A 26,262-nucleotide genomic window follows, 5' to 3' on the forward strand; every position below is an offset into this window, starting at 1 on the left:
CTGCCAAAGTTATTTTCAGTATTATTTTTTGAGTCTCTGAATTAAAACAAAATATTACTTTCCAAGAACTTAACCTTGAGCAGTAGCTAATTAAAGATTTTTTTTGTTACATGGGAGAAGTTAACTTTCACTTTATTCATCACAGTCCAGTGTTTCCAAGCCCAATAATAAATTTAGGAATTCACCTTTGGTTCGGACGATATTCAATACTCTTCCTATGGAATCAGAGAGGGCATGAGATCAGGAGTTGTTGCTGATGGTTTGGCTCCTAGTTATTACCATGATTGCTGCATAAATTTGGCTCTGGTTTTATGAGATGAATTATACATTTAATAACTTAATGCTGGTTACGAGCTATTCGGCTCCTGAAAGTATGCTGTGCAGAAACCACCCAGGAACAATAATCTTTCTCTCTAGAAATATTCTCTCTTCCTTAGATGGAAATTATAACACCAAATGCAGAAAATAAAAATGAGCAGAGGGGATAGATTAAGATCTGTTTCACAAATAAATGTTTCTTTGTATAGAAGTGTATAAAAATGTTTCTTAAAAAAGTAATAGGTGACACAAATTCAGCTTGAAGGGTATGATATGACTGCAAGACAGTCAGGACAAGGAACTGAATTTATCAAATTAGTGGGTTTCCAGGAAAGATGAGAAATGACAGAGCAGGTGAAATAGCCCAAATGATTAAGGATGAAGTCATTTCAATGATGAGGGATGACAGAACAAAAGTCAGTCAAGTATGTAAAAAAATGGACCGTGTGAACACCTTATGAGTTGGACTAGCCAGACCAGATAGGATGTCAATTTATTGTATTTTGTTTCTTTGTTTTTAATATAGCACATTTAATGGTACTAACCAGTGTTAAATTTCTGAGTGGTCACATAATTAAACATATTTGATAGAACCAAAACTTAGGAATGCTATACTGGGTTTAGCAAAGTAATTAAAATATTGTTGTGCATCAAGTCACACAAAAAGTGCTGGCGAACACAACAGGCCAGGCAGCATCTATACTTACTATCCTTTCTTTCAATTAGTCCTGACGAAGGGTTTCAGCCCAAAACGTCAACTGTACCTCTTCCTATAGATGCTGCCTGGCCTGCTGCGTTCACCAGCAGTTTTTGTGTGTGTTGCTTGAAATTCCAGCATCTGCAGATTTCCTCCTGTTACTGTTGTGCATGATCATTTTGTATATTGGCAAATTGAATATAATTAACTTCAATGGAGTTTAAGATTCTCAAGTTGGATAAACTGACTTGAATACTATACATGAAACAGCTCAGGGTACAATGGGCAAATGTATTCATGAGTGAAATGACAGAAGACCAAAAGGAGACCCTCACCCAACTTCATACTTCTAAGAAGCAAATGGTCTCCATGTTAAATGACAACCATGGAAAGAACACCAAAATGCAACAAAACAGAGATAGAAATACAAAATATGAATGGAAATTTATAATATTAAAAATTAGGTACAAAATTTTACCATAATATTAGGGGAAAAAGGTAGTCAATAGTAATATGCAGCCTCAGAAACTAATAAAGAGGATATTGTAAATTGAAATAAGAAATGGTCAACATTTTGAATAAATACGAGAGATTCTGCAGAATAATCATGTTGCATTAGTATTTATGGTAAAACTAATGAATGGCACACTGGGGAAAATATCTCAAGTAAACTAATCATGAATCACAGAAAGTTAATGGAAGCAAAGTAATTGACGAGGAAAATTATGGCACAAAAGTATGACAAATTCAAGACGATGGTTTAAGTTCAATCATTATAAAGGAAAATTGGGAATAAAATACAGGCATTCCAACTTCAAATTTATAAAGGGCTCTAAAGGCATAGTTCCTTTCTATGGGAAACAGTGGATGTCACTCTACCAATTGAGAATATGGAAAATGAGTGAAATATACTGATCAATTGAACAACTGTGGGTGGGAAATTATTGGTACTATAATTAAAGACATTATGATGGAACATGTAACATTTTCACCTGCTTTAAAAGGGCACATGGGAATGTAAACTGCAGATTATGTTGATAAGAATAATCAAACTTTTGCAAAAGGAAAAATGATTTTAAATATATACTTCTGGAAGGCAGTTAGTAAGGTAGCTCACAAAGGAAAGTCAGATGCATCCGAAGCTCATGGCACTGCAAGCTGACTGGGTAACTGGCTGTGTAGGGCACAGATTATTTGTGGCATCACATGTAATAAGCTCATGCCCAGGGAAGAGCAAATACTGCAAACTCCTAGCAACCTCAAGGTAACTATCTGCATTAATATTTTACAGTGCACCCTCTTAGAGATTTCCATTTTCACTCAGTTTAGCCCTACACAAGTCCAAATGCCTGTATTAGCCTACAAAAAAATATTTTTCACCTCATAGTTTATTAATTCATTTTCTTTAATTGTATTATGATACTTTTGGCATCAGGTCACCAACTAAACTCATGGCAGCATAAAGAATTAAAAATGTTGATTCTGGAAATCTAAAATTTTAAAAAAGTGCTGATAATAGCATATCAAGTGACGTTTATGGAAAACAAAACAATGTTAATGTTTCTGACCCTTCGTTAGAATTCACTGCTGTGGTTCAGATGGAGAGCCCTTGACTTGAAACATTGATTCTGTTTATCTTTCCACTGATACTGCCTGACTTGGTGAATATTTGAAGGAAGGTAGTAGTTTGCTGTGGTGTTACTCCCAATATTGCAAGCAACAATGTGACTGTTAATCAAAAGTTAGCAGCTCAAGGGGAAAGAGTTATTTTTCAGTGCATGAGGGAACAGAGCTACATGAATCTTATTTCTAATTTTAAAATAGTACGTTAGACACCAATCTGTTCTGACTTAAGGGAATCTATTGTTCTTTTGTTAGCCCTATCACCTTGCTAATTCATCACACAGCTGGATAGGCAGGACAACTACTGCACTCAGCAGAAAAAAAAGTGTTAAGGCAAAACGAAGACCAACAAAATGATAATTCACAAGGTCAATGGAAAAAGGTCCTTTGGGACAGACTGATGGAATGAGAAAGAGAAAGAGTGCTCAAGATTAGAATACCATGACTGATTGCTGAGAGACAAGAAGGTGAGAGGTAGCAAGTGAAGTGTAAACCCCAAAAACACGTCACACCAAAATATAGTAATTCACATCAGGTTTCTTCCAACAAGGTTACTGACTTGGTTTAACCAGAGTACAATAATAAATTTCCAAACAATTATAACATATGAAATTAAATTTAAGATTAAAAGAAGTTTCATTGTTTGCTGGTGGTAAATGTGTTAAAGATCTTGGCTTTAATTTATTAATGAACAAAAGATCCTGTGCAATATTCCATGTAGCAGAAATGAACAAATGATCCTGTGCAATATTCTATGTAGCAGAAAAGGGTAATATATCTTAGCACAGGCTAATTTGAATTGCATTTCATCTTGAAAGTGCACAATGACAAACAAACTATTGTGTCCAAATTATGCAAAGGTAGCACTTAGATGGAGAAAATGTATTGTGATATGTTTTTAATAGTGAACACCACAATCAGCCTTTTGTTGTCATATCTGTTCAGGCAGCTATAGGAAAATTACATCAATGATTGGCATGCTACTCCTTTTGGATCACACCGATGTAACATGAACTGTCTTTTTGCAGTTGACTGCGTGCGATATGCTAATCCAGCAAGCATAAAAACATTCAAGTTAGGTTGGCTCAGAGTACACTAATAGCTTTAATAATTAGGTTTAGTTTCATTATCATCTTAGGAGACAATCTGACAGAACATGAACATTATATAGCAACGTGTGATTCAAAGCATGATATGTACAAAGAGAAAAAGCACACTACTATGAGTTTAATATATAAGGGTGTTAGCCATGCATCATACTTCAAGATTATTGCATCGATCTAGTACATAGAAAAAACTAGTAATTTGTTTTCTCAGCCAGCAAGCAGGAAAAGCGGGGTAGAAGTGAGAATTGATTCTGACTTAACCATTTAATAACTGAAATCATAAAATAGGTGCTTTATATTTCAGTACGATGGATTATGTAGCTGGCAACATTAAAGGATACCTTTATTCATAGAAAAATGAAATAATACAATGAAATTGACAATAAAAGTACATCTGTTGACAATGTTAACTCCTGGTTCTGTCTCTGACCTGTGTCAACCCACTTAATCATGATAGTATACAGATTATTTTAGTAAATAAATGGTCAAATCTGGCTCACTTCTTTTATTTGGGTAAGGTAAAGGCGAACATTACATATCTTATTTTGCTTACATCTTAAGCAATTGTCTTCACAGAATAACTATACAGGTAAAAAATGGTGTGTTAAGTACTTAATATAAAAGATGTGAAATAGATAGTGAATATCTGAAAATTTGTGATGAAATGTATACATTGGGCTTAATGTTTAATGATGCATACTTCAAGCAGCATGTTAATATGCCCAATATTAATTTAAAACTACTTGCTGTTTCTGATATACATATATATGCATCTTTACCTTATACTTCATACTGCAGGTCAATACTTCCAGAAATATTCCACATTTAATATGCAAATTTTATATGCATTCATCAATCCGTGAGTGCTGAAGCAGCTATAATTTTGTACTGATTATCTTTGCGAAGGCATCTGGCTAGAATCCTCTCACAGTGGTTTGGCACAGACTGAAAACATCACATTTGCTGGAGGTGGTTTACTAGAGTTACTAGCCTGATGATGCAGAGAATTGCACACTTGACATGTTCTTCATGAAATCAATAATTTGGGAAAATATTTCAGAAGTTCCCAGAACTGTTCATATATGACATATTTGACAGTTGTTAATGGTCACAAATAAAATAAGATTTAAAAACATTGGTTATGGTAATTATTGATATGTCATTATTTATTGATAGTTGTAATATTATCTTGTAAAATTGGGTTTTCAATGCTCAATTAATTTTAATTTAATTTTGTTTTGGCCCATATTCCCAGGTTCACTGCAAATATTTGCATCTTCAGTTTGCAATTGGAAACTCACACTTTCCTAGGCTGCTTTGAAGATTGCTTGAAACTAACAAACTTGACTGGCAAGACTCAAAAGTTTCCAGGTCATCACAACTTTGTTGTAGGGTTTGGAGGCTTGCAGCCACAATGACCCTGAGAGCTGTGGCTAGAGTGAGGGCCTTGTGGTTTGGCTCGCGGTATGGTAAACAATGCCAAATAGGTCAAAGGGTAGAGGCCAGACTAAGAGTGGGCCAACTGTCCTCGGGGTTCAGCTCTGGGCTAACAACCCTGAATGGTCCAAAAAAAAAATTGTTACAGAAACAGCAACGAAGAATCCTTCTCTATCTGTGTGCGACGGCATGGACAGACAGAGATGGAGTGCCTTTGTTGCTGCCCTAAATGCCAGCGGTGTAATGGGCAGTAAGTAAATATTCACAGTAGAAGAAAGAATACAATAGAATCAATGGAAAAAACTACCAAAGACCGATAGACAACAATGTGCAAAAGAAGATGAGCAGCGCAAATACAAAATAAATAAATAAAGCTGAGAACATGGGTTGTCAAGTCCTTGCAAGTCTGTCCACAGATTGTGTTCAGTGATCAGTTCAGTACTGAGTGGTTATCTCCGCTCGTTCAGGGGCTTGATGGTTGACGGGTAATAAAGCATCCTGAACCTGCTGGTATGGGAGCTAAGGCTCCCATACTTCCTTCCTGATGGTAACAGCAAGAAGACAGCAAGGCCTAGGTGGTGGAGTCCTTGATGACGCATACTGTTTCTTGTAGCAGTGCTATTGTCGATGTGCTCAAAGTTGGGGAGGGTTTTTCCTGTGATGGACTGGGCTGTATCCAAAGTTCAAAGTAAACTTATTTTCAAAGTGCATTCTGTATATGTCACCACGTACAACCCTGGGATTCCTTTTCTTGTGGGTAATCACAGTAAATACAAGAAACACAATAGAATCAATGAAAGACCACACTCAAGAGGACAAAACAAAAAACAGCAAACTGAGTAAATACAAGAAGAAAAAGAAAAGAAATAAATAATATAAGAAATAAATAAATGAGCAACAAATTTCGAGAACATGATATGAAGAGTCCTTGGAAGTGAATCCAGTTCAGCAGGAACAGTTCAGTGATGGGGCGAGTGAAGTTGAGTGAAGTTAACCCCTCTGGTTCAAGAACCTGATGTTGACGAGTAATAATTGTTCCTGAACCTGGTGATACAGGTCCTGAGGTTTCTGTACCACTTTCCTGATGGCAGTAGAGAGAAGAGAGCATGGCCTGGACGATGGGGGTGCTTAATAATGAACCACCACTCTTATCCAGCATTTTTTTCTGGGCTTTTCCATTCTTAGGTATACTTTGCATGCTCCACAACCACTCACCCCTCTACCCCACCTTCATCTTGCTACTACCACGACAAATGCACCAAACAATAGCATGATACAGACTGGAATGAACACAGGACTGTTGCTGAAACTAAATTCAGTTCAGATCAATACATAGCTGTGATAAGTCAAAACTTATAGAGGCCACACAACACACCATAAAATGTGCACTACAATGATTCAGAATGTTTGGTAAAGTTCTTAGGGCTTCGGGAGATGAAGGACTATGCAGTGCTTTGCAAATCTGCATAAGTGATGTGCTGATCACAAGTTATAAAGGCAATGGAGCAAACAGTTTGATTCTGATAAGCAGCATTTTTATAAAGTGGAATACAAGAGGAATATTAACAGAAAAACTACTAAAAGATGTTGCCTGCCATCGGTGATAAAGGATGCAAGTGATAGATTTTAGAAAGCAAAGTGTTAATTTGATTCTTGGTTGCTTTTTATTTGCTTCAAATTTACTTCACATGGATAGTGAACGATCATTTGTGAGATGTGGATTTCATTGGCAATTTCATGGCCACCATTAAAGAAATTAGCTATTTATTTCAATTTCTTAGCTTCTGTGCGGATGCTGCCAGCCTGTAACTGAATCATCAGTCAAGGCCCTTGAACTATGAGTGATATTATCACTAATTTACCATCTCCGCCATGCCGATGTGGAAGGGATGAATGTGAGAATTATCCATCCACACATACAGGGGAAGTGGAATGTCCCCTTAACTCAGCTGCATTTCCTGTCCTCCTGACAAATCTGATCCCTCAGAATCAGTTATAGGGGATTGGGAGTAGGGCTACCACACCTATCACAGGAGCTTTTTAAAGGTTTAAAACAGTTAAGTTTATGTCAACATTGGTATGATTTTGCTGGTTTAGTATGTTTATTCAAAGCATTTTTAAAAGATGCAGTGGAATACAATGGATATCTAAATGAAAAATCAATTAATATTTCACAAACTACTCTACAAAACTGTTAAGTTCATTAAATCAGCTTAAATTTTCATCATGAAGCATTTACTGTCATTTGAATTCTTTCACATACTATTCATGAAGCTTTTCATAATCTAATAAAAAAACGTTAGCAGCTCCTTTATTTGTTAAGTTTATTTTGGCGGCGTGGTAGGACAGTGTTTAGCACAACGCTTTGCAGACCACTGCTGTCTGTAAGGAGTTTGTACGGTCTCCCCATGACCATGTAAATTTCCTCCCACAGTCCAGACGTGTACCAGTTGGGAGGTTAATTGATCATTGTAAATTGTCCCATGATTAGGTTAGAGTTAAATCGGGAGTTGCTGGGCATTGCGGCTCTAAGGGCCAGAAGGGCCTATTCCGCGATGTATCTCAATAAACAAACAACAATCAAACTACTTGCAGTTTCATGTGCTCATGGGTTTATTTTACAAAAGCATAATTCAATCATGGAGGATTTTTTTTATTGCAACACTATCTTGCAGCAATACTGTTAGTAGACATCCTTACACTTGAAGCCTGACCACAGACGTCTTTTGAGGACAGATCTATATTTTAACTCCAGTATTCACTTCAGCTAATAATGATATTGAACATGTTGGCTTCAGAATGCTTCTACTCAACCATGCCAGGAAAATTAAGTATTTCAAACAGTAAACTAACGATACCGGCAGTCATAAACACAGAATGTCCTGCAGGTGTTCGAAATCTTGGAGCAATACACACAAAGCACTAGAGGAATTCAGTAAGCCAGGCAGCATCTATGGAGGGGAATAAACAGTTGATGTTTCCAGCAGAGACCCTCAATCAGGACTGGGAAGGAAGGGGAGCAGAAGCCAGAATAAGGTGGGGGAGGGGGGGTGCACAAGCTGACAGGTGACAGGTGAGACTGGGTGGGTGGGGGGAGGGGACAAAGTAAAAAGCTGGAAGGGGATAGGTGGGAGAGATAAAGGGAAGAAGTTAGAATCTGATAGGAGGAGACAGTGGACCATGGAAGAAAGGGAAGGAGGAGGGGAACCAGAGGGAGGTAATGGGCAGGTGAGGAGAAGAGAATGAGGAACTGAAAAAGAGAAAAGGAGGTGGGGGGGGAGAAAGAGGACTGGAAGTTGGAGAAATCAATGTTCATGCCATCGGGTTGGACGCTACCCGGGCAGAATATGAGGTGTTGTTCCTCCAACCTGAGATTGGCTGAAACATGGCGGCAGAGGAAGCCATGGACAGACAAGTCAGAATGAGAATGGGAAGTAGAATTAAAATGGATGACCACCGGGATAGCCTGCTTTTTGCAGCAGAAGGTGCTCAACAAAGCGGTCTCCCAATCCGCACTACGTCTCACTGATGTAGAGGAGGTCACATTGGGAAAACTGGATACAATAGAGGACCCCCACAGACTCACAGGTGAAGTATTGCTTACTTGGAAGGACAGGTTGGGGCTCCGAATGATGGTGAGAGCAGAGTGGTGGACACGTCTACCACCTGTCACACTTGCAGGGATGAGTGATCAATGGGGGGGGACGGGTAGCAGTCCCATAGGGAGCAATCCCTATAGAAACTGGAGTGGGGAGGGAGGGGGAAGATATGCTTATTGGTAGGATTCGGTTAGAGATAGTGGAAATTACGGAGAATAATGTGATGAAGATGGAGGCTTGCAGAGTGGCAGTGAAGGACTGAGGAACTCTATTGCTGTTCTGACAGTGGAAATGCAGGAAATATAGAATACTTGCAGTCCTTTATGAAGACTTTTAAAACTTTGCATTGGAAATTTAGGTCTGCTATTGATCCACTAAGAACACCTCTGCCACCACCAGTTAATGGGTTAACTTATTTCTATTGCTAGGGTCTTTTCCATTCCCTTCAGTCTGAGCAGAGGACTATTCTTAGATGCACTTCACATGGACTGTGATTAACATTTTTCTCTCACTGAAGATGCAGGCAATGATGCTTCATTATTAATCAACAGACATTTGTGCTATAATGATAGGCAGCGTGAAAGTGGTTTGAAAATGCAGAAGTAGCAGTAATGAGAATGGATAATCAGATCCAAAGGTGTCAATTTATTCGTGAGTGCTGAAAAGGCATATAAAATCTACAGGTTAGGAGGGAGACACAAGAGGCAGCAGATGCTGGAATCTGGAGCAAAAAAAACAAGAAGCTGGAGGACGCAAACAACAGGAATTCTGCAGATGCTGGAAATTCAAGCAACACACATCAATCTAACCACTAAGCACATCTTTCCCTCCCCCCCCCCCCGCTTTCCACAGGGATGGCTCCCTACACGACTCCCTTGTCCATTCGTCCCCCCCATCCCTCCCCACTCATCTCCCTCCTGGCACTTATCCTTGTAAGCAGAACAAGTGCTACACATGCCCTTACACTTCCTCCCTTACCACCATTCAGGGCCCCAAACAGTCCTTCCAGGTGAGGCGACACTTCACCTGTGAGTCGACTGGGGTGATATACTGCGTCCGGTGCTCCCGATGTGGCCTTCTATATATTGGCGAGACCCGACGCAGACTGGGAGACCGTTTTGCTGAACACCTACGCTCTGTCCGCCAGAGAAAGCAGGATCTCCCAGTGGTCACACATTTTAATTCCACGTCCCACTCCCATTCTGACATGTCTATCCACGGCCTCCTCTACTGTAAAGATGAAGCCACACTCAGGTTGGAGGAACAACACCTCATATTCCGTCTAGGTAGCCTCCAACCTGATGGCATGAACGTTGATTTCACTAACTTCCGCTAATGCCCCACCTTCCCCTTGTACCCATCTGTTATTTATTTTTATACACACATTCTTTCTCTCACTCTCCTTTTTCTCCCTCTGTCCCTATGACTATACCCCTTGCCCATCCTTTGGGTGCCCCCCCATCCCCCCTTTCCTTCTCCCTGGGCCTCCTGTCCCACGATCCTCTCATATCCCTTTTGCCAATCACCTGTCCAGCCCTTGGCTCCATCCCTCCCCCTCCTGTCTTCTCCTATCATTTTGGATCTCCCCCTCCCCCTCCCACTTTCAAATCTCTTACTAACTCTTCCTTACGAAGAGTCCTGACGAAGGGTCTCGGCCTGAAACTTCGACTGTACCTCTTCCTAGAGATGCTGCCTTGCCTGCTGCGTTCACCAGCAACTTTGATGTGTGTTGCAAGAAGCTGGAGGAACTCAGCAGGTTAGGCAGCACCTGTGGAGGGAAATGGACATTCTGTTTCAGATTGAGACTCTTCATAGTGTGACAAGAATACACATAGATTAAGATGTAGCTGTCCTGTGCTGGCACCAGTGGGATCAGTAGTTGGTCTGCCACCTGTCTTCAGGAGAGAGAGAGATAAGGAAAACAATGCAGCAGCATTTGGAGATGTTAATGAAGGGGAAGGAGAGCTGTTAAGATCGGCTCCCCCTTTGAAGCCTGAACTGTTTGAAGTGATGGACAGGCGATACCCCAGCAGGGGGCTAAAAAGGGACAGGTTCGCTAAGGCAGGACACACACGACAGCCGAGGTAACGAGACCCTGGAAGCGGTGCGCCTCTCACAAGTCGGTGGGAAGCTTTTGGACGGCTGGTCGCGGGATCAAGCCATAGACGCTCAGGGTGGAAAGGCACGATCGGCGGGAACCTGGTGTGTGTCCACCCTTGCCTGGGCGCCAGGTTCACCGCAGAGAAACGATCGTATCTGGAAATGGAGGGGTCACGGTCGGTGACCTCAGATGACATCACAAAGGACTCGCCCGAAAGCTGACTGCAAAGGTCTGTGTGGAAGCCGTTTTGAATATTCATTCGTTTTTGCTCTCTCTCTCCTTCCCCCCACTGTCCATCGCCACGGCAGCGATTACTGTGAACTGAACTGAACTAAATTGAACTGAACTTTGCGTCACTTTGAAACTGGTCATTTACCCCTAGACAACGATAGAGCTTGATTGATCCTGTTATCTGAATTCTGTGTACATGTATGTTTATCATTGCTGAACTGTTGCATTCATTATCCTTTTGATTAGAGTACTGTGTTGCTTGTTTCTGTAATAAAACTTTCTTAGTTCTAGTAATCCAGACTCCAACTGAGTGATCCATTTCTGCTGGTTTGGCAACCCAGTTACAGGGTACATAACAACAGGGTCTGAAATATAGAGGAGAAACAGCCAATTTTACATGCTGAAGTGAAGGGGTGAAATCAGCGAAGGAAAGCAACAGGTGGATCCAGGTGAGGAGGGGTGATAGGCAGACAGAGGAGGGGAGAGTGGAAATAGTGACAAGCTGATGGAGGAGTAGATGGTGGAGGCAACAAAGGGCTGAAGAATGGAAACATGCAGTCCACTCTATGTTGATGGTTTTACGACTGGAGTACTTAGCGGGAAGGAGATACAATTTACAGACGTGGTGAGCCAAAGGGACAAATGCTAGTTGATGACCTTTTCTTCTAAATAATTGAAATTATTGTAATTTTTTAAAAACCTACAGCACAATGCAAGCCCTTCTGCCCACTAAGCTGTGCCGAACTTGTCCTTACCGTAGAAATTACCTAAGCTTACCCATAGCCTTCTATTTTTCTGAGCTCCATGTACCTGTCCAGGAGTCTCTTGAAAGACCCTATCGTATCTGCCTCCATCACCGTCGCCGGCAGCCCATAATTATTTTTAAAAATGTGTACAAAATAGAAATTCCCACATAATTAAAAACATAATGAATTTTCTCTCTCAAATCTATCATGATTTGTGGAAACTGCAGTTACTGCAGCCATATTTTTTGACACCAGTGTCAATTTCTAGCCTTGCACTGACCTACCGACACACTCTCTCACATACCAGCTTACCGAGACTCTTTCTCACACACACTAACTAACCAATCAGTATTCTCTCACTCACTGACATTCACTCCCCACACTGACTCTCACACATTGACACATTGACATTTTTTCCTCACACAGCTTCATGTATTTTCCCATTTCTGGTGCAATTTATGTATTCCTGATACAAGATCAGTTTTACTAAGTCCATTAGCACAGCTTGACTTTCTGGCCATGTCCCTTAGTCCTGAAATTCATTATTTTTATGTTTCTCTGTATTTTTCCTGGATGTCTTCCACAATTTATTTCCATTAAAGTTCTGACCTCACCCTATCAGAGATATTCTTTTAGTCCTATCCATTACTACCCCACACTTCAACTAAATATTCTCTCTTAACCAATTCTGATGAGGAGATTGGACTTGAAAACTTAATACTCCATTCCTTTCCTCAGATGATGCCCAATCTACTTACTGTTTCAAGGATGATTTTGCTTTTATATCTCTTATAAACAGACAAGCACCGACACATTCACTCTCTCACACATAGACCCCCTCGCCCCCTCTTACCACCTGCACAGACTCTGTTAGCACACATATACACCGACTCTCTGTTGCACACGCTCTCTCTCTCTCACACAGAGATACACATAGTGACTCGCCTATATGATGGGACCTTTATGCTTGGCTGCACCAGGCTGGCATTTAGCTGTGCATTCTCTCATCCTGACTGGCTCTCAGCAGGAGCCACAACACAAGCTGTCAAATGGGATTAAAAAGTATAAAGTCTATTCCTCCCCACTACTGCCCAAAATGAATATATATCCATTAACTTAAAAATAAATTCCCAAATGAAAAGTTAAAGTTACTTTTATGTAATTTTGTCTGGCTTATTCACAATTTATCTGCATCATATGTTGAAGTTCATTCTGCAATTTAAGCAGGTTCTTATAAATGAAGTTATCTTTTTTAAATTAGTTGCATTTGCTCACTCACACCCGACACTTAAAATAGTGCACTTCATAGTGTTTTCTTTTAAGAAATTGTAATTAATTATTTTATCATGTCATTGGCCCTGGTTTTGAAAACTCATTTTAAATATGTCTGCAGGAGAACAGAAAGATTAATTTTAGTTTAATAATTTAATAGTTTTAATGTCCCAGTAATTATCTTGCTAAAATTGTTGGCACCTTTCCAATGATAATCCTGCTTAGACCCCTGGGTTAAGTTACTTCTCAGATTACTTGCTTTCAAAAGAAAATTCGCTTGGATCCGATTTAGCTGGATATTGATATACCGTATAACTTGTGACTTTGCCTATTTTTAAAATCGCCAACTATTTCCATATATGGAGAATAATTAATGATTACCTCCGGCCCTTAACGAGATCATCAGTGACAAAAAGTATTATGCGAAGTCGCACAAGGAGAAGTTTGTCCAAAAGCATGGGCAAAGACCTTAGTGTTAGGAAGCATCGTAAAAGGCTGAGGAGCACTGAGAGGAAGAAGCATAGGGGCAGAATTCCAGTTTAATGCCTTGTCAGCTGAAGAACTAATCAGTGGAAATGAGGTTAAAGTTGGGGTTCAGAAAGAGCTTGGAATTAGAGATATTTCGGAGATTATGACATGGGAAAAAGTGAGAGGGAGGCATGAGAATGTGAGAAGTTTGAAAACAAGGGTTGGCATTTTAAAACTGAGATACTATCTAACGAGGAGCTGGTGAAGGTTAGCAAGGTAAAGGGCAATGCTGAAGTGTTGGCATGGTGATAATACAGCAAAATTTTGGATAACTTTGGCATTACCCGGAATGAGGCAACTGAGCAGAGGTATGTTGGAGCAGCTTACACTTAGGATAACAAAGGATTCCGAGTCCTGATTAATCAAACTCAAGTTTGAAAAGTTGCACTTCAGTTTTCAACTTAAACAAGATGATTATGTCAGTTTCTTGGGTAGCTTCAAATCAAAGGTAAAAAGATACTAGTTTACTTTAGAAGGTTTTAGACTCTTTTGCAATTTTTCTAACTTTAGAGGGGAAGTGCTCTAATTTTTAGAATCATAGCAAGCAAAATCCATATTAATATAACATTGTTATGAGTCAATGTTGTAATTAATGACTAACTGATAAAAAGATGCTGTTTATCTTTCATCATGTGGCAATCACAGGCAGCCTTAGTGTCCTTTTACTGATATTCCACATTTCTCAACAAAATGTTTTATTAAGGAAATATCTTCAATCTACTTTCTTCATCTGCTGGAGGGCTGAGTTGAACAATACAGTGAGCCCGCCAATACCTTACCCAGTCTTTCTTCATGAGGGAGACTACAAAATGAGTGTAACAAGCTGTTCAATTATGATCATCATCACAGCACTTCTCTTATGACTTATAAACTTCGTCCAGCAGCACAAACTTTTTGAAGATGAGATGATCACAGATTTTCCTTTCACCAACTTGGGGTGGGGGACGCTATATAGTCAGTTATAGCATCCCAATTGCTATTTGGTTGAACTCAGACAAGAGAAATTTAATATGGTGTGCTGACTTGCTGTGCAAAATGAGGTGTTCTTGTCTGTTATCAATCTTTACACTGATATGCAAAAGATTAAAACAGTCAAATCCCCCATTCCAATTTTCGTTTTCCAATTGTAATAATAAAAAGGGGGAGCAAATTGCAGACCATACTGTGCAAAAGTCTGAAAATATTCTGAAAAGCCAAGATACTCTCAAAAGTAATGAAATGATAAGTTTCTAAATGGCAAAAAATCATTATAAAGAGCAATAAACAGTAAAAACTAAATTAATCAGTATTTGGCGTGACCACTCTTTGCCTTTAAAACTGCATTAATTCTCCTAGGTACACTGACGTGCAGATTTAGAAGGTAAAACAGCTGGTAAGTTGTCCAAGCATCTTGGAGAACTTGCCACAGTTCTTCTGCAGACTTTGGCTGTCTCACTTGCTGCTGTCCCTCCAGGTAATCCCTGACAGGCTCAATGACGTTGAGATCTGTGGAGGCCATATCATCCGAAACCATATAAAAAAATCTAGGGTGCCTAACACTTCTGCACAGAGCTGTTATTGCATTTATTTTAAAATATACAAGTAGAATTACATTAGAGAAAAGCTCAAGGTGATCACATACTCAAAAGCAAAGGATTGGCTAATCACGCCTTGAAGGAGACACCTGCACGCAGAGTCAGAGTGTCTCCCACAGTTTTTCTGCAGCTCTTCCCTGAAAGATGAATTGGTCAGGAATAGTATATTTACAAAGAACTTACCAATGAAGTAGGCGAGTAGAATCACTAGTGTTACAGAAATGATGATGGCGCTCAAGGCTGTACATTTCCAGTTACAGTACTTGTAGGGCTTTTTCAGACTGAAGACAGACTTTGTGAATGTGCTGCGGGGTAAGGGTCGAGGTGGCGGAGAGTACACAGTGCTCGAAGTGAGGGGGTAACCAGGTCCAGTTGTACAAAAAAGTGGAGAGGATCCAGTTCCAGGTTTAAATAAGAAGTGCCTAACAAATAAAGACAGATTACTTATCAGAGGCTGCAGGGATCCTGACCATGATTGCTCACTGTCACTCTGTTGCCCTGTTTAATTACTCTAACTTGTTCTTTTAGTCACATTTAAAATAATAGGAGATTTCCAACAGATATACAACATGTAATGACATAGGTCTGGATTACATTACACAGTAAAACAATTACATGATTTAGCTTCTGAGTTTTATTCTAAAGTATATTTTTCAACAACGACTGAAGTTGAAAGTATTAGTTCATCACTACTTGGATCTGCATAAACCCAATTTTGCTGTCATTTAGTGAAACCTTTTGGGTATTTTCTATCGTAAGGGTGATTACATTCAGTGGCTTAATATTAATTTGATAAGCAGTAAATTGCATTTTATAAATGAAATCATCTCAAATTCAACCCACCTAATGACTTTCATGTTTTCAGAATGTCTCAAAGCCATGCATAAAGAATTAACTATTTTTGCATCTGAGTCACATTTTAACAAATGCTGTAGCTAGATCTTATGTGGGATTGTTGCCTGTAGTCATGTACTTACTCATTTTGGACGATGAGGGACAATTTTGTTGGCCTCATAATTTCCTGAATGCAAGTAATGTGAGCTCAGAAGCAGCAGCAGCAGCTAGTGATCTGGCACTATTCCCAAAACACAGATGAAAGTTTTGACAGGTGGAAAAGCCAGAGGTACTGTGAAGACTGCAAGTGATTTTTATGGTTTCTCAGTGTCTTTTGTATTCAGTAGCTCTTAATAAAAATAATGTAATTAATTAAGAAATGTAAAAAAGTGGGAAAAAAGTAAATTAAAACAATAATTAGAAAAGCTAAATCAACATATCATTTTAAGGAGATAAAATTTAATAACAAATATTTTCTACTTTACCACCTTCATGTAAACTAATGTCACTCTCAGATCCCAAGGCAATTCTGCAACTTAACACTGGGAATTGTCGGGAAGATGAGGTTTTGGTGCTGGATTCCATGTGGAATCCACTGACAGATTTGCATTTGGAACTGTAGGCATTAGCCAACAGGATCCAGCCCAGTTACACAATAGGCAGCAGATTGTCAACTGCCTCTTCTGTGTAAAATGTTGCCCATTAAAGGTGTTAAGTTATTGCAAAGGCTTTTCTTACCATAACAAACCAACCAATAATGAAAAATAAAGCACAAGTCTTGTAAGAGGTGCTTTAAATCAAGTTGCATATTCTTTCCTATGAGGGGAAATAGATCTATTTGCATCTAATGGAACATAAAAGAGTATCAATGTATTAATTGCTGAGTGGGTATAGCAGAGACCCTTTTAACTGATGTCGTGTGAGGTTCTCTTTGATCAGTGTCCATTAAAATATACAAGTGATGGCATTCTTCAAGGTCCTAGATGCTTACAGCCACAAAATATTAAGAAAACATTTTTTCTCAGGAGTGAAGCACAATAGAATTTTTTCCCTTCATGTTTTTACTGAAGACAGAGTGCAGTGCAGTTCTTTAACATCACTTTATTAACTTTAGTAATCAAGCCAAAGAAAGATGTTCCCCAAAATGATTATTTGTGGTTCCACTGGAATTGGTGTCAAATTAATGTTTGCTTTAAGAGTGGTGAAACCGACTTCAATTTTCAGATTCCATAAACGAAAGACATCGAATGACTAACCAAGAGTAACTTTTTTTTTAATATAGGTGCAAGAAAAATATCTAAAATACAGAGTTCCCTGGTGACCTCGTCCTGAGTCAGAATCTATATCTCTGTGAGGGAATATCTGATCGGCACTGTTTTCACAGTAAGGTGAACTAATCTGAATTTTTCCCTTTTCAGGAGGAAAAGTACAATGACCAAATAACCATATTAAGTAATGCAAAATCGAGCTTTAAGTGGCTTGGCAAAACATTTCAAACATCAGGGAACACTCAGTGGTTGCCTTTAGTAACAGACCAAACTCTTTCAACTTGGCACATTCTGGGCACAATACCAAAATCGGCAATTCCTGATTTGCAGTATTCCTTTCAAATTGCTTGGGCAATTTTAGATAATCATTCTACACATGCACCTCACCCAGTCCTTTTTTGCCTGGCACTATCAATCCTACAGTCATTTCGTCTTTAGGCGTCTATCCATTCACACATTCTTCTTTTAGTCCTGTCCTCCCTCTTCCATTTTTACACAACTTAAAGTGTGTTCTATCTCTAAACATTCTCAGTTATTACTCAAATTCATTCACCTGAAATGTTAGCTCTTTTTTCCCAGCAATGTCTGTTCCTATTTTAGATCTCCTGCATCCATGGTATTCTGCTCAATTTCTGTTTAAAGAAATCTGTCTTATTATCGCCATTGCTCAGGTATTTCCTTTAGCAAGTGATAACAGTTGTCTAATTTTGCACTCCTGGCACCTAGTTGGCTGTTGCAAGACCTCTCCATGGAAACTTCTGAAGTGCACTAGAACAGGCTAATGATTGGGAGAGGTTTCTACAACTTACTCCTTACCTTAGAGTCATAGAGCACAACAGCACAGAAACAGGTCCTTTGGCCCATCTAGTCCATGCTAAACTATTATTCTGCCTAGTCCCATTGAACTGCACCTGGACCATAGCCTTCCTTACCCCTCAGGGCAAGATCATCTGATAGGAAAAAGAACTACCACTGATGAAGTATTTCTCTTTTACTCATTCATATATGCTACAGCAAGGCAAGTATTTATTATCTGACAACAACTAACGGTTGTTGTAAAAGTGATACTGAACACTCTAATACAACATATAGAAGGAACTGTTATTTTATTTCTATGGAGGATGTTCCTATACTTTCAATATTTTAAAATTTACATAAAATTGGTATGTATTAGGGATCAAATTCAGATGGCAGACTCTTCTGCAAATATACAAAGAAGAAAATTGGTGGTTTGGAACATATTCAAATGAAAAAATAATTGTCTGGTTAGAATATGTATCGGTTGATTACAGCAGGGTGGCATCAAAAAGTGAAGTGTGAGTATTACAGCATAAATCACTGCTTCAGCTTCAAAGTTAACACAACACTATTGTATTAATAAAATGACTAAATGCAAATAGTAGCTTTCAGATGTAAAATTTCAATTAGTGGCAAATGAGTGGACCAGAAGTACAATGAAAGCTGTATGCATTCTCCCATGTAAAATGAATTAAGAGTGAAGTTACAAGCAAATGGAAGTGCATTCAAAGGGTAGCTTATTAACAAATAGCAGTTTTTATGAAAACAGCTATTGAAAAAAATCTGAAATTTGGAATATATAATCAGTGGTAAGTGACTGTAAAAGAGACAAGAAATCCTGCAGCAGATTTCAATAAACTGGTAAGGAAATAGAGAATAATGCACACTTAAAAAAAAGCCATAACTTAGTCTAGGGGCTCAGAAAATGTCATAAAACCACAGGGGTAAAGCTTGAGTGCTTTACAACTGCCATCCAATCTGCAGTTTCATTAGTTTCAGGAATTTTATGAGCCTCTTTTAGACATTTTATGCAAATATGAAAGCTAGTATTCAGTGTAAGCTAACTACAACAATAGTTCCAAAAAAAATGACTTCAATGTCAACAAAGGGGATTGAACCGGATCACACCAAGGTTTGCCTTACTGCATTTCTGTTTCACTGGAGCTTAGTCCGATTGCAATTTGTATTTTTGGAACACTTCAAATGTAGTCATGGGAAATAGATAATGTCAGCAAAATTGGGTTATAAAATTAACCGGAATAATATTTAGCAGAAGTAATATTATGATTAGGACAAATTGATTAATTTTTTTTGTAGTGATGTTCTCAAATTTATAATTAGAAATATATTAAGGTAGTTATCAGTCCAGAGCAGTTCCAGAGTAAAAACTAATACCCACAATTTCAATTCCTTGCTGCAGTTGCAGAAACGACAATGAATAAATCTGTAAAACTTAGACATTCTCTGAATGCAACTAATCATAATAAATCTGTAAAATATGGAAATTCTCTGAACAAATTTAATTATTACTCAGAGAAGACTGATTTTAGATATTAGATTTGACATGATAAAATACTAAAATCACAAAAGCTTTTGCTTTCAATGAAGTAATGACCTAAGGTTGCAGCAACCTTTTTCATTGGCTAACAGAGAGATTACTCTACAAAACTTGAAGTTGGTCTTTGTAAGACAGGAAGAACTGAGCACAGAAGTCATCACACCCAGCAAGAAACATCACCTACCCATCATTGTAACCTTCATGTCGAGCAGGAGTAAATACGTCCATCTCAATTAGGTTGTCCTGCAAACTCTCTAGGAATGTCTGCTTTGCTACATTTCTACATTCAGATGGAAAAATGAATGAAGCCAATGAGCTGCATATGAATAAAGTTGTGAATGGAGACAGCAAAAATCAAAAACAACAAAATGGCTGAAAACATAAAAGCAGACATCAGTGCTATGATAGGAATAGAAGTGGCAGAGAAATTACTGATGTCTTATTTAAATTATGATATTCAAATCAGCATTTTTATAGTTTTAAGGTATAATGTAAAATGGTGCAGATAAAATTACATTACATGAATGAACCCTGAACCCACCATCATTTACCTGGAGTTTCTGCGATGGTTTCTGTCCAAGATATGCAAAAATCAATGAAAGAAATGAAAAAATATTGCTGAATTTGGAATTAAACAAAACATTACCATTTCTGCTGGAGTTTTTGCCTACTTTCACACAGCTTCAACCCTGTTTACAAATGTGATCACCTCATGAGGTCTTCATAATGGGTTATCACTGATTCTGTCTGTATGGGGCCATATATCACACTCCGACCTGAACTGCAGGCATAAAGACCATCAGGGTCACATTTATCCATCATTAACGATAGTTGGATGCAGCTAGCAATTAATTGAAGTCTCACTCAGGTCCATTTTTGAGGCTGCAGTGATAATTATTTTAATTTATTTTAATATCCATTTAATTGAGTTCAAATTCAGACCACTGATTGTGAGGCTGATCTTTTAGATGCAGAAATTATTTGAACACATTTTCAATTTAAATCAGTCCAATGGGTTGTCATTTTCAGGGTCAATAAACCATGTTCTAATCAATTATCAATTACTATTGATAAGGTTGCTCATGCAACTATTATGGAAGGTTTTATGCTAATGAGTTTGTAGGGAAACTTTACAAAACCAGTATGATGTCCATCTAGCATATTCCTTAAGCATTATTCTGACCACACCTAGCAGAAACTCCAGGTCATTATGTCTGTGTAAAGTATCAATTAAAAACAATCATATTCTGCTTTTTAAATATTGTAATTTAAACAAACTGTAAGAAACATGATATAGAAAAATTTCATGTTGTTTACATATTTTCATTATGAGGTTTTACACAATATCGATGGTAAACTACCCCAGCAGTTCAGATAAGTTATTGATGAAGAAGCTCACCTGGTCTCCAAGGGGATGTTACTATTAAGTAGCCAGTTGTCCTGCATGTGGACAGGTTCCTGTATGCTGGGAGGCGGCTCTGGAGGGGGTGGGAGATCAGCTGGACTAGGGCTGGGATTACTATGTGGGGTGAAGTTCCCCCTATTCAATGAGTTCACTGAAGAGGCGTGCGGCTGGTTTAGCGAATGGGGATGCGATGTTGGAGGAGGGGGTGTTCTGAGCATTGAGTGATTCTGAGAAACGTTGGTCGAAGCTTCTGAAAGAAACAACACCAGATAGATGATTAGAGGTATTTATACTAAAACGATTACCCTGCAGCCACCACAATCTCTGTAAATACTTTTACTTCTACAAAGAATTGAAGTTAATATCTTTGTTTAAATATCTCAATTAATAGATTAGAATTATTAGATTGCTAATAAATGTGACAACATTTGCTGCTGCAAATAAATTCATTGTTCCTCGTAATCTACCTTTTAATCGCACTTTATTGCTTTCCCGCACTGCACTGCACTCTGTAGCAGTTACATCTTATTCTGCATTAAGGTACTGTTTTACCTTGTTCCACCTCAACTTGTCGTGTAATGCTTTGATCTGTATGAACAGCATGCACTCAAGCATGTCACAGCATCTTGGTAACATCTGACAATAACAAACCAATTCAATTTAATCCTATGATTCAAGTTCCCAACTCAATTTCTGTCTTGGGGAGGAGAAGAGGAAGTTGATAGAGGACAAGGAGTTAAATGAGGAAAACAGAGTAGAGGTAGCGAAATGCTATATTACAGGCCTGAATGATCATATATCTAATAATTTACAATGCCCACAGCATCATGACAGGAAAAAATGTGTAATAAGTAAACTGACGAGTCCATTTATCTTCAAATAATTCCAGCATTCCTAATAAATGTTATGCAGATTCCAAAGCAGCAGTATGAAAACTAGGGCAGAAAAGCCTCATGAGAAAATTGTTGCAGCCCTTGAGGTGGAGAATGGGAACACCTCTCTAGTGTTCCCTGTACACTTGGGGTGCAGCACATCATGCCCGAGATGGATGGACTCTAGTCACAATGGTCAACAATCAACCAAGATTGATAGAGCGAAAAACACCTCTGGTCCTGAATTACCTGTTAATGAGAATGGGGTCAGGTACATTACGGTGCAAATGTCTAAGGCACATCTATGTAGCCAGAGTGCCTAAGACTTCTGTTTGCACAGTACTGTAGTAATTTTATGTATTACACTGAACAGCTGCCACCCAAGCAACAATTCATGACATGGGTGAGTGATGCTAAACCTGATTCTGATATGAGTCTCTATTGTGGACTGAGAGTGGGGAGGGGGCAGGGAGAGGGGAATTGTGGTTGGGTAAAGGGGGCTGGATAGGGGAGGGAGCGGGAAGCATCAGAAACATTCTGTAAAGATCAACTAACCGATGGTTTGTAATCAAGTGACCAGAAAATGACCACACTCAGTCACAGGGCTGGGTGTGTTTGCACCCGTGGCATCCTCCACACTTGGCACGCCCTCTCTGCCACCTGTCCTGAACCCCTCCCTCAGCACTCCACCCTCGCCATTCACAACATATTTTTCTCCCGCCAGATTCTCCGCTCCACATTGACAAATACAGTACTGTGCAAAAGTCTGAGGCTGTATATGCAGTATGTGCCTGAGGATTTTGCATTGTTCTGTATATTCTTCAGTAGTAGGAGCTGGAAATGATACTATAGAAGAACCATAGTAGTTACCCAAACCATTTCCACTGAATGTTGATGGTTCTTTTATGAGTTTCTGAGACTTCTGCATTAAAAACTGTTTCAAATGGGAAAGAAAAATAAAATATTCTAAATGCCACCGGCAGATGCCACTAACCTTGATGTATTTCATCAGTGAAACTGAAGAAATAGTTGTTTATAAGGGAATTAGATTTGAAATAGATTTTGAAAAATATGGCTTTTAAGTCATGGCTATCAAAGTCTTGACATTATTTATTGCACAAAACACCAATGAACATAGAAGAAAAGAAATATGGTAATTTAAAATGATGAGAAAAACAGCAGAAACCATTGGATGCAACTATGTTAAATTCAGCTGCAAGGTAATTACAAAACACAATAACTGACTTCAGTGCAAACTATCCGGGAATCTTAATTATGGGCATCAGTTGGTTAAAAGAGAAATTTCTGACAGAAGAATAAATTTATGCACATGTTCTGATAAAAGTGAAACATCATTGATGCTTCTCATCAGTTTTGGGCTGCAATTAGGTTTCTTCAAAGGAAGTGACACAAAAGGAAGAAAGCGTCAAAAAAGCTCTTTACTAAGGAAACAGCTCAGGAATAATGATGAAGATAATAAGAATAAAACTGCCGATGGCAAAACTGCTGGCACTTAATGCTGTCCGTATGCACCTGTTCATACCTAATAAAATTTTCCCTACAATACGAAGGGAAAAGCACTTTTCATTAACCCATATCATCAGCAAAGCTATCAAAGCTGAGTGTTGCTCATGATCAAAACACTCAGATGTCAATACTTATAAATTGATAATACCAAATTTCAATTTGCTTTCACAACATTCATGTGAAAAGTATAGCATAAAATATATGCTTTTTGGCTTGCAATTCTTGATGCCTGCAAAGATAATGCAACCTTGCATTATAGAAATTTGTGGTATAGGCTTTTTTCTGGGAATGCAATCTGGGTATTGCCAGGATCACCTGCATAATGAAATAAATTAATTAAAATTGTAATTACTTTATTTTTGCGAAGTGCGAGAAACAGTTTGAATTCACTTTAAACATTAAAGTAACTTAATTTAACTAAAACAATTTAAAGTAATTAGTACTTCATCCACAGCAGCCATTTCTCTGCATTCAAATGACCAGAGGTGTATCCTTTTGTTTGGTTTGGTTTGGTGTAGATTACAGGAGTGGATTCTCCAAATGATGGGAAATAACCATCAAATTCTGCTCTGCTGGTCGTGGCGCACAGCACTGGAGCATCATTGGAAATTCTCTGGCAAATACCAGTTTGGGAGTCTGGGATTTTCATTGTGTAAGCAATCACAGCAGTTCCAAACTTCCTGGCACTTATGCATGAAAACTGCAGAATTTTATGTTTAGCTATAGACCTGCTGGTATTTCCCAACAAATCCTGTGCCAAATTTAATAAATAGAAGAATTAAGTATTTGTGAAGTGAGGCTTAACTAATTTAGTTGAAGTTACCAAAGTTTGGGCCTCATTCAGCACCAGTCACCAGAGCACCATCAGTGTTACAGAATACAAGGGGCGATTGATATGTTCGTGGCCTAAGGTAGAAGGCGATGAGTTAATAATAATTACTCAAAGAGTTGAACTGCATGTGCATGTAACAAGAGCTGTATAACTCATCTCCTTCTGCCTTAGGCCACGAACTTATCAATTACCCCTGCTGTGGACACTTTCTGCAGGTCCAAGATCCGTATGCTCCACGACCACTGGACTAAGTGTGTAAATGTAGGAGGGGACTATGTTGAAAAATAAATGTGCTTGGTTTTCTAAAATTGACTCCGTCTACCTTAGGCCACAAACTTATCAATCACCCCTCGTATAACTACTTCAATAGCAACTGATAGTTATATAAAGATTGAAATATGATTGCATCAAATAGTACTTCATCTCTCTTTTTTGGTGGGGAGTTGCTTGTTACTCGGTCTTGGATGTTATCCTATTCTCTCTCATTTGCTGCTGAAATGACTGTACTGGTACCAGAAATCAAAGGGCATATACTAAACCCTCTTTACTTTTTGACAGGTGAGAAATCACAAATATGATTAGCCATTGAGCTTCTTCTTACATATAACAATAGTTTGTGTCTGTGTGATTATCACTTGACTGTCAAGTAGGACATATCCAAATCATGATTCACATGGATACAAGTTGAAACTCATTGTACTGCACTAATGCAGATAATGGGATTTCAGATTAATTGCAATTTGTTCAGTGCAGTGTCTCTGTTAACATAATATTTAAATTGTAAAAAATGCATCACTGGGAACGGAGATTCAGCTAGATCTTCCATTTCCATGACCAGACCAATCTGAGGAAATATCCTCATAGAAGTCCCATTTTTTAGCCCTGTGGGTCCAAGCCTGCAGTGGCAATTTATGTTCTTCCGGCTTCCTTTGCTGCTGGCTGCCCCTCAGCCGTGTCAGCTGTTATAAGTCGGAGACATTCACAAAGATTCAGTAAAAATCTCCCACTTTCAAATCTCTTACTAGCTCTTCTTTTAGTTAGTCCTGACGAAGGGTCTCGGCCCGAAACGTCGACTGTACCTCTTCCTGGAGATGCTGCCTGGTCTGCTGCGTTCACCAGCAACTTTGATGTGTGTTGCTTGAATTTCCAGCATCTACAGAATTCCTCGTGTTTCAGTAAAAGTGATTGCTTTGACAAATGATAAGTACACAGGCGGGTGTCCCTGCCTGTCAAAGCCTTTCTGTTACTGCAGCAGACTGCCCATGTCAGTGGGCTGGGCTTGGCCTAGGCCAGGACTCTGCCACTGTGAAGCACTGGGACCCAGTGTAATCAATCAACATTGCTTAATGTCATTTCCAGTACACAACTGTAAAGGAAAGCAAAATATTTGTAACTCTGGAACTGATGTAGCGTATAAAAAGTGCATTAGGATAGAGAGCATAATATTAAAAAACACAATAAATGTAAACACATAAGATAGGATATATACACAGATTGACTATATGCCCATAAGGTGGTGCTAGGTACAGGAGTATCTGTACATAAGTTGACTCTAGCAGGAAATAATAAAGTAGTGGTGGTGGTGTGGATTGTGGGTGGAGGTGTTGGTCAGTCTTACAGCTTGGGGAAAGTATTGTTTTTAAGTCTGGTGGTTCCGGCGAGAACCACTCCTGATGGGAGTGGGACAATGAGCAGGGAGGGTGAGGTTCTTCGTAATATTGCCAGCCTTTTACTGGCATGGTAGCACTGTGGTTAGCACAATGCTTCAAAGTACCAGCAGCCCAGGTTCTGCTCCTGGCGTTTGAATCTTCTCCCCGTGACTGCATGGGTTTCCCCTGGGTGCTCCAGTTACCTCCTACAGTCCGAGGATGCACCGATCTGTAGGTTAATTGGTCATTGTAAATTATCCTGTGATTAGGCCAGGATTTAAATCATG

At 38.9% G+C, this 26,262-nt stretch overlaps 1 protein-coding gene across 1 annotated transcript in view; it reads right to left on the bottom strand.

Annotated features, from left to right (window-relative positions):
* The window catches only part of tenm4 (teneurin transmembrane protein 4), a 631,884-nt gene that overhangs the window by 207,577 nt on the left and 398,045 nt on the right, over positions 1-26,262 (bottom strand). Inside the window, exons 5-7 of the mRNA XM_072263298.1 lie at positions 21,090-21,345; positions 19,875-19,970; positions 15,416-15,654 (exon numbers count right to left, since the gene is read on the bottom strand). Of these exons, the coding sequence (XP_072119399.1) occupies positions 15,416-15,654; positions 19,875-19,970; positions 21,090-21,345 (591 nt within the window). The remainder of the gene's footprint in view (positions 1-15,415; positions 15,655-19,874; positions 19,971-21,089; positions 21,346-26,262) is intronic.

This window comes from Mobula birostris, chromosome 7, assembly GCF_030028105.1.
Source record: "Mobula birostris isolate sMobBir1 chromosome 7, sMobBir1.hap1, whole genome shotgun sequence".
Classification (NCBI taxonomy): Eukaryota; Metazoa; Chordata; class Chondrichthyes; order Myliobatiformes; family Myliobatidae; genus Mobula; species Mobula birostris.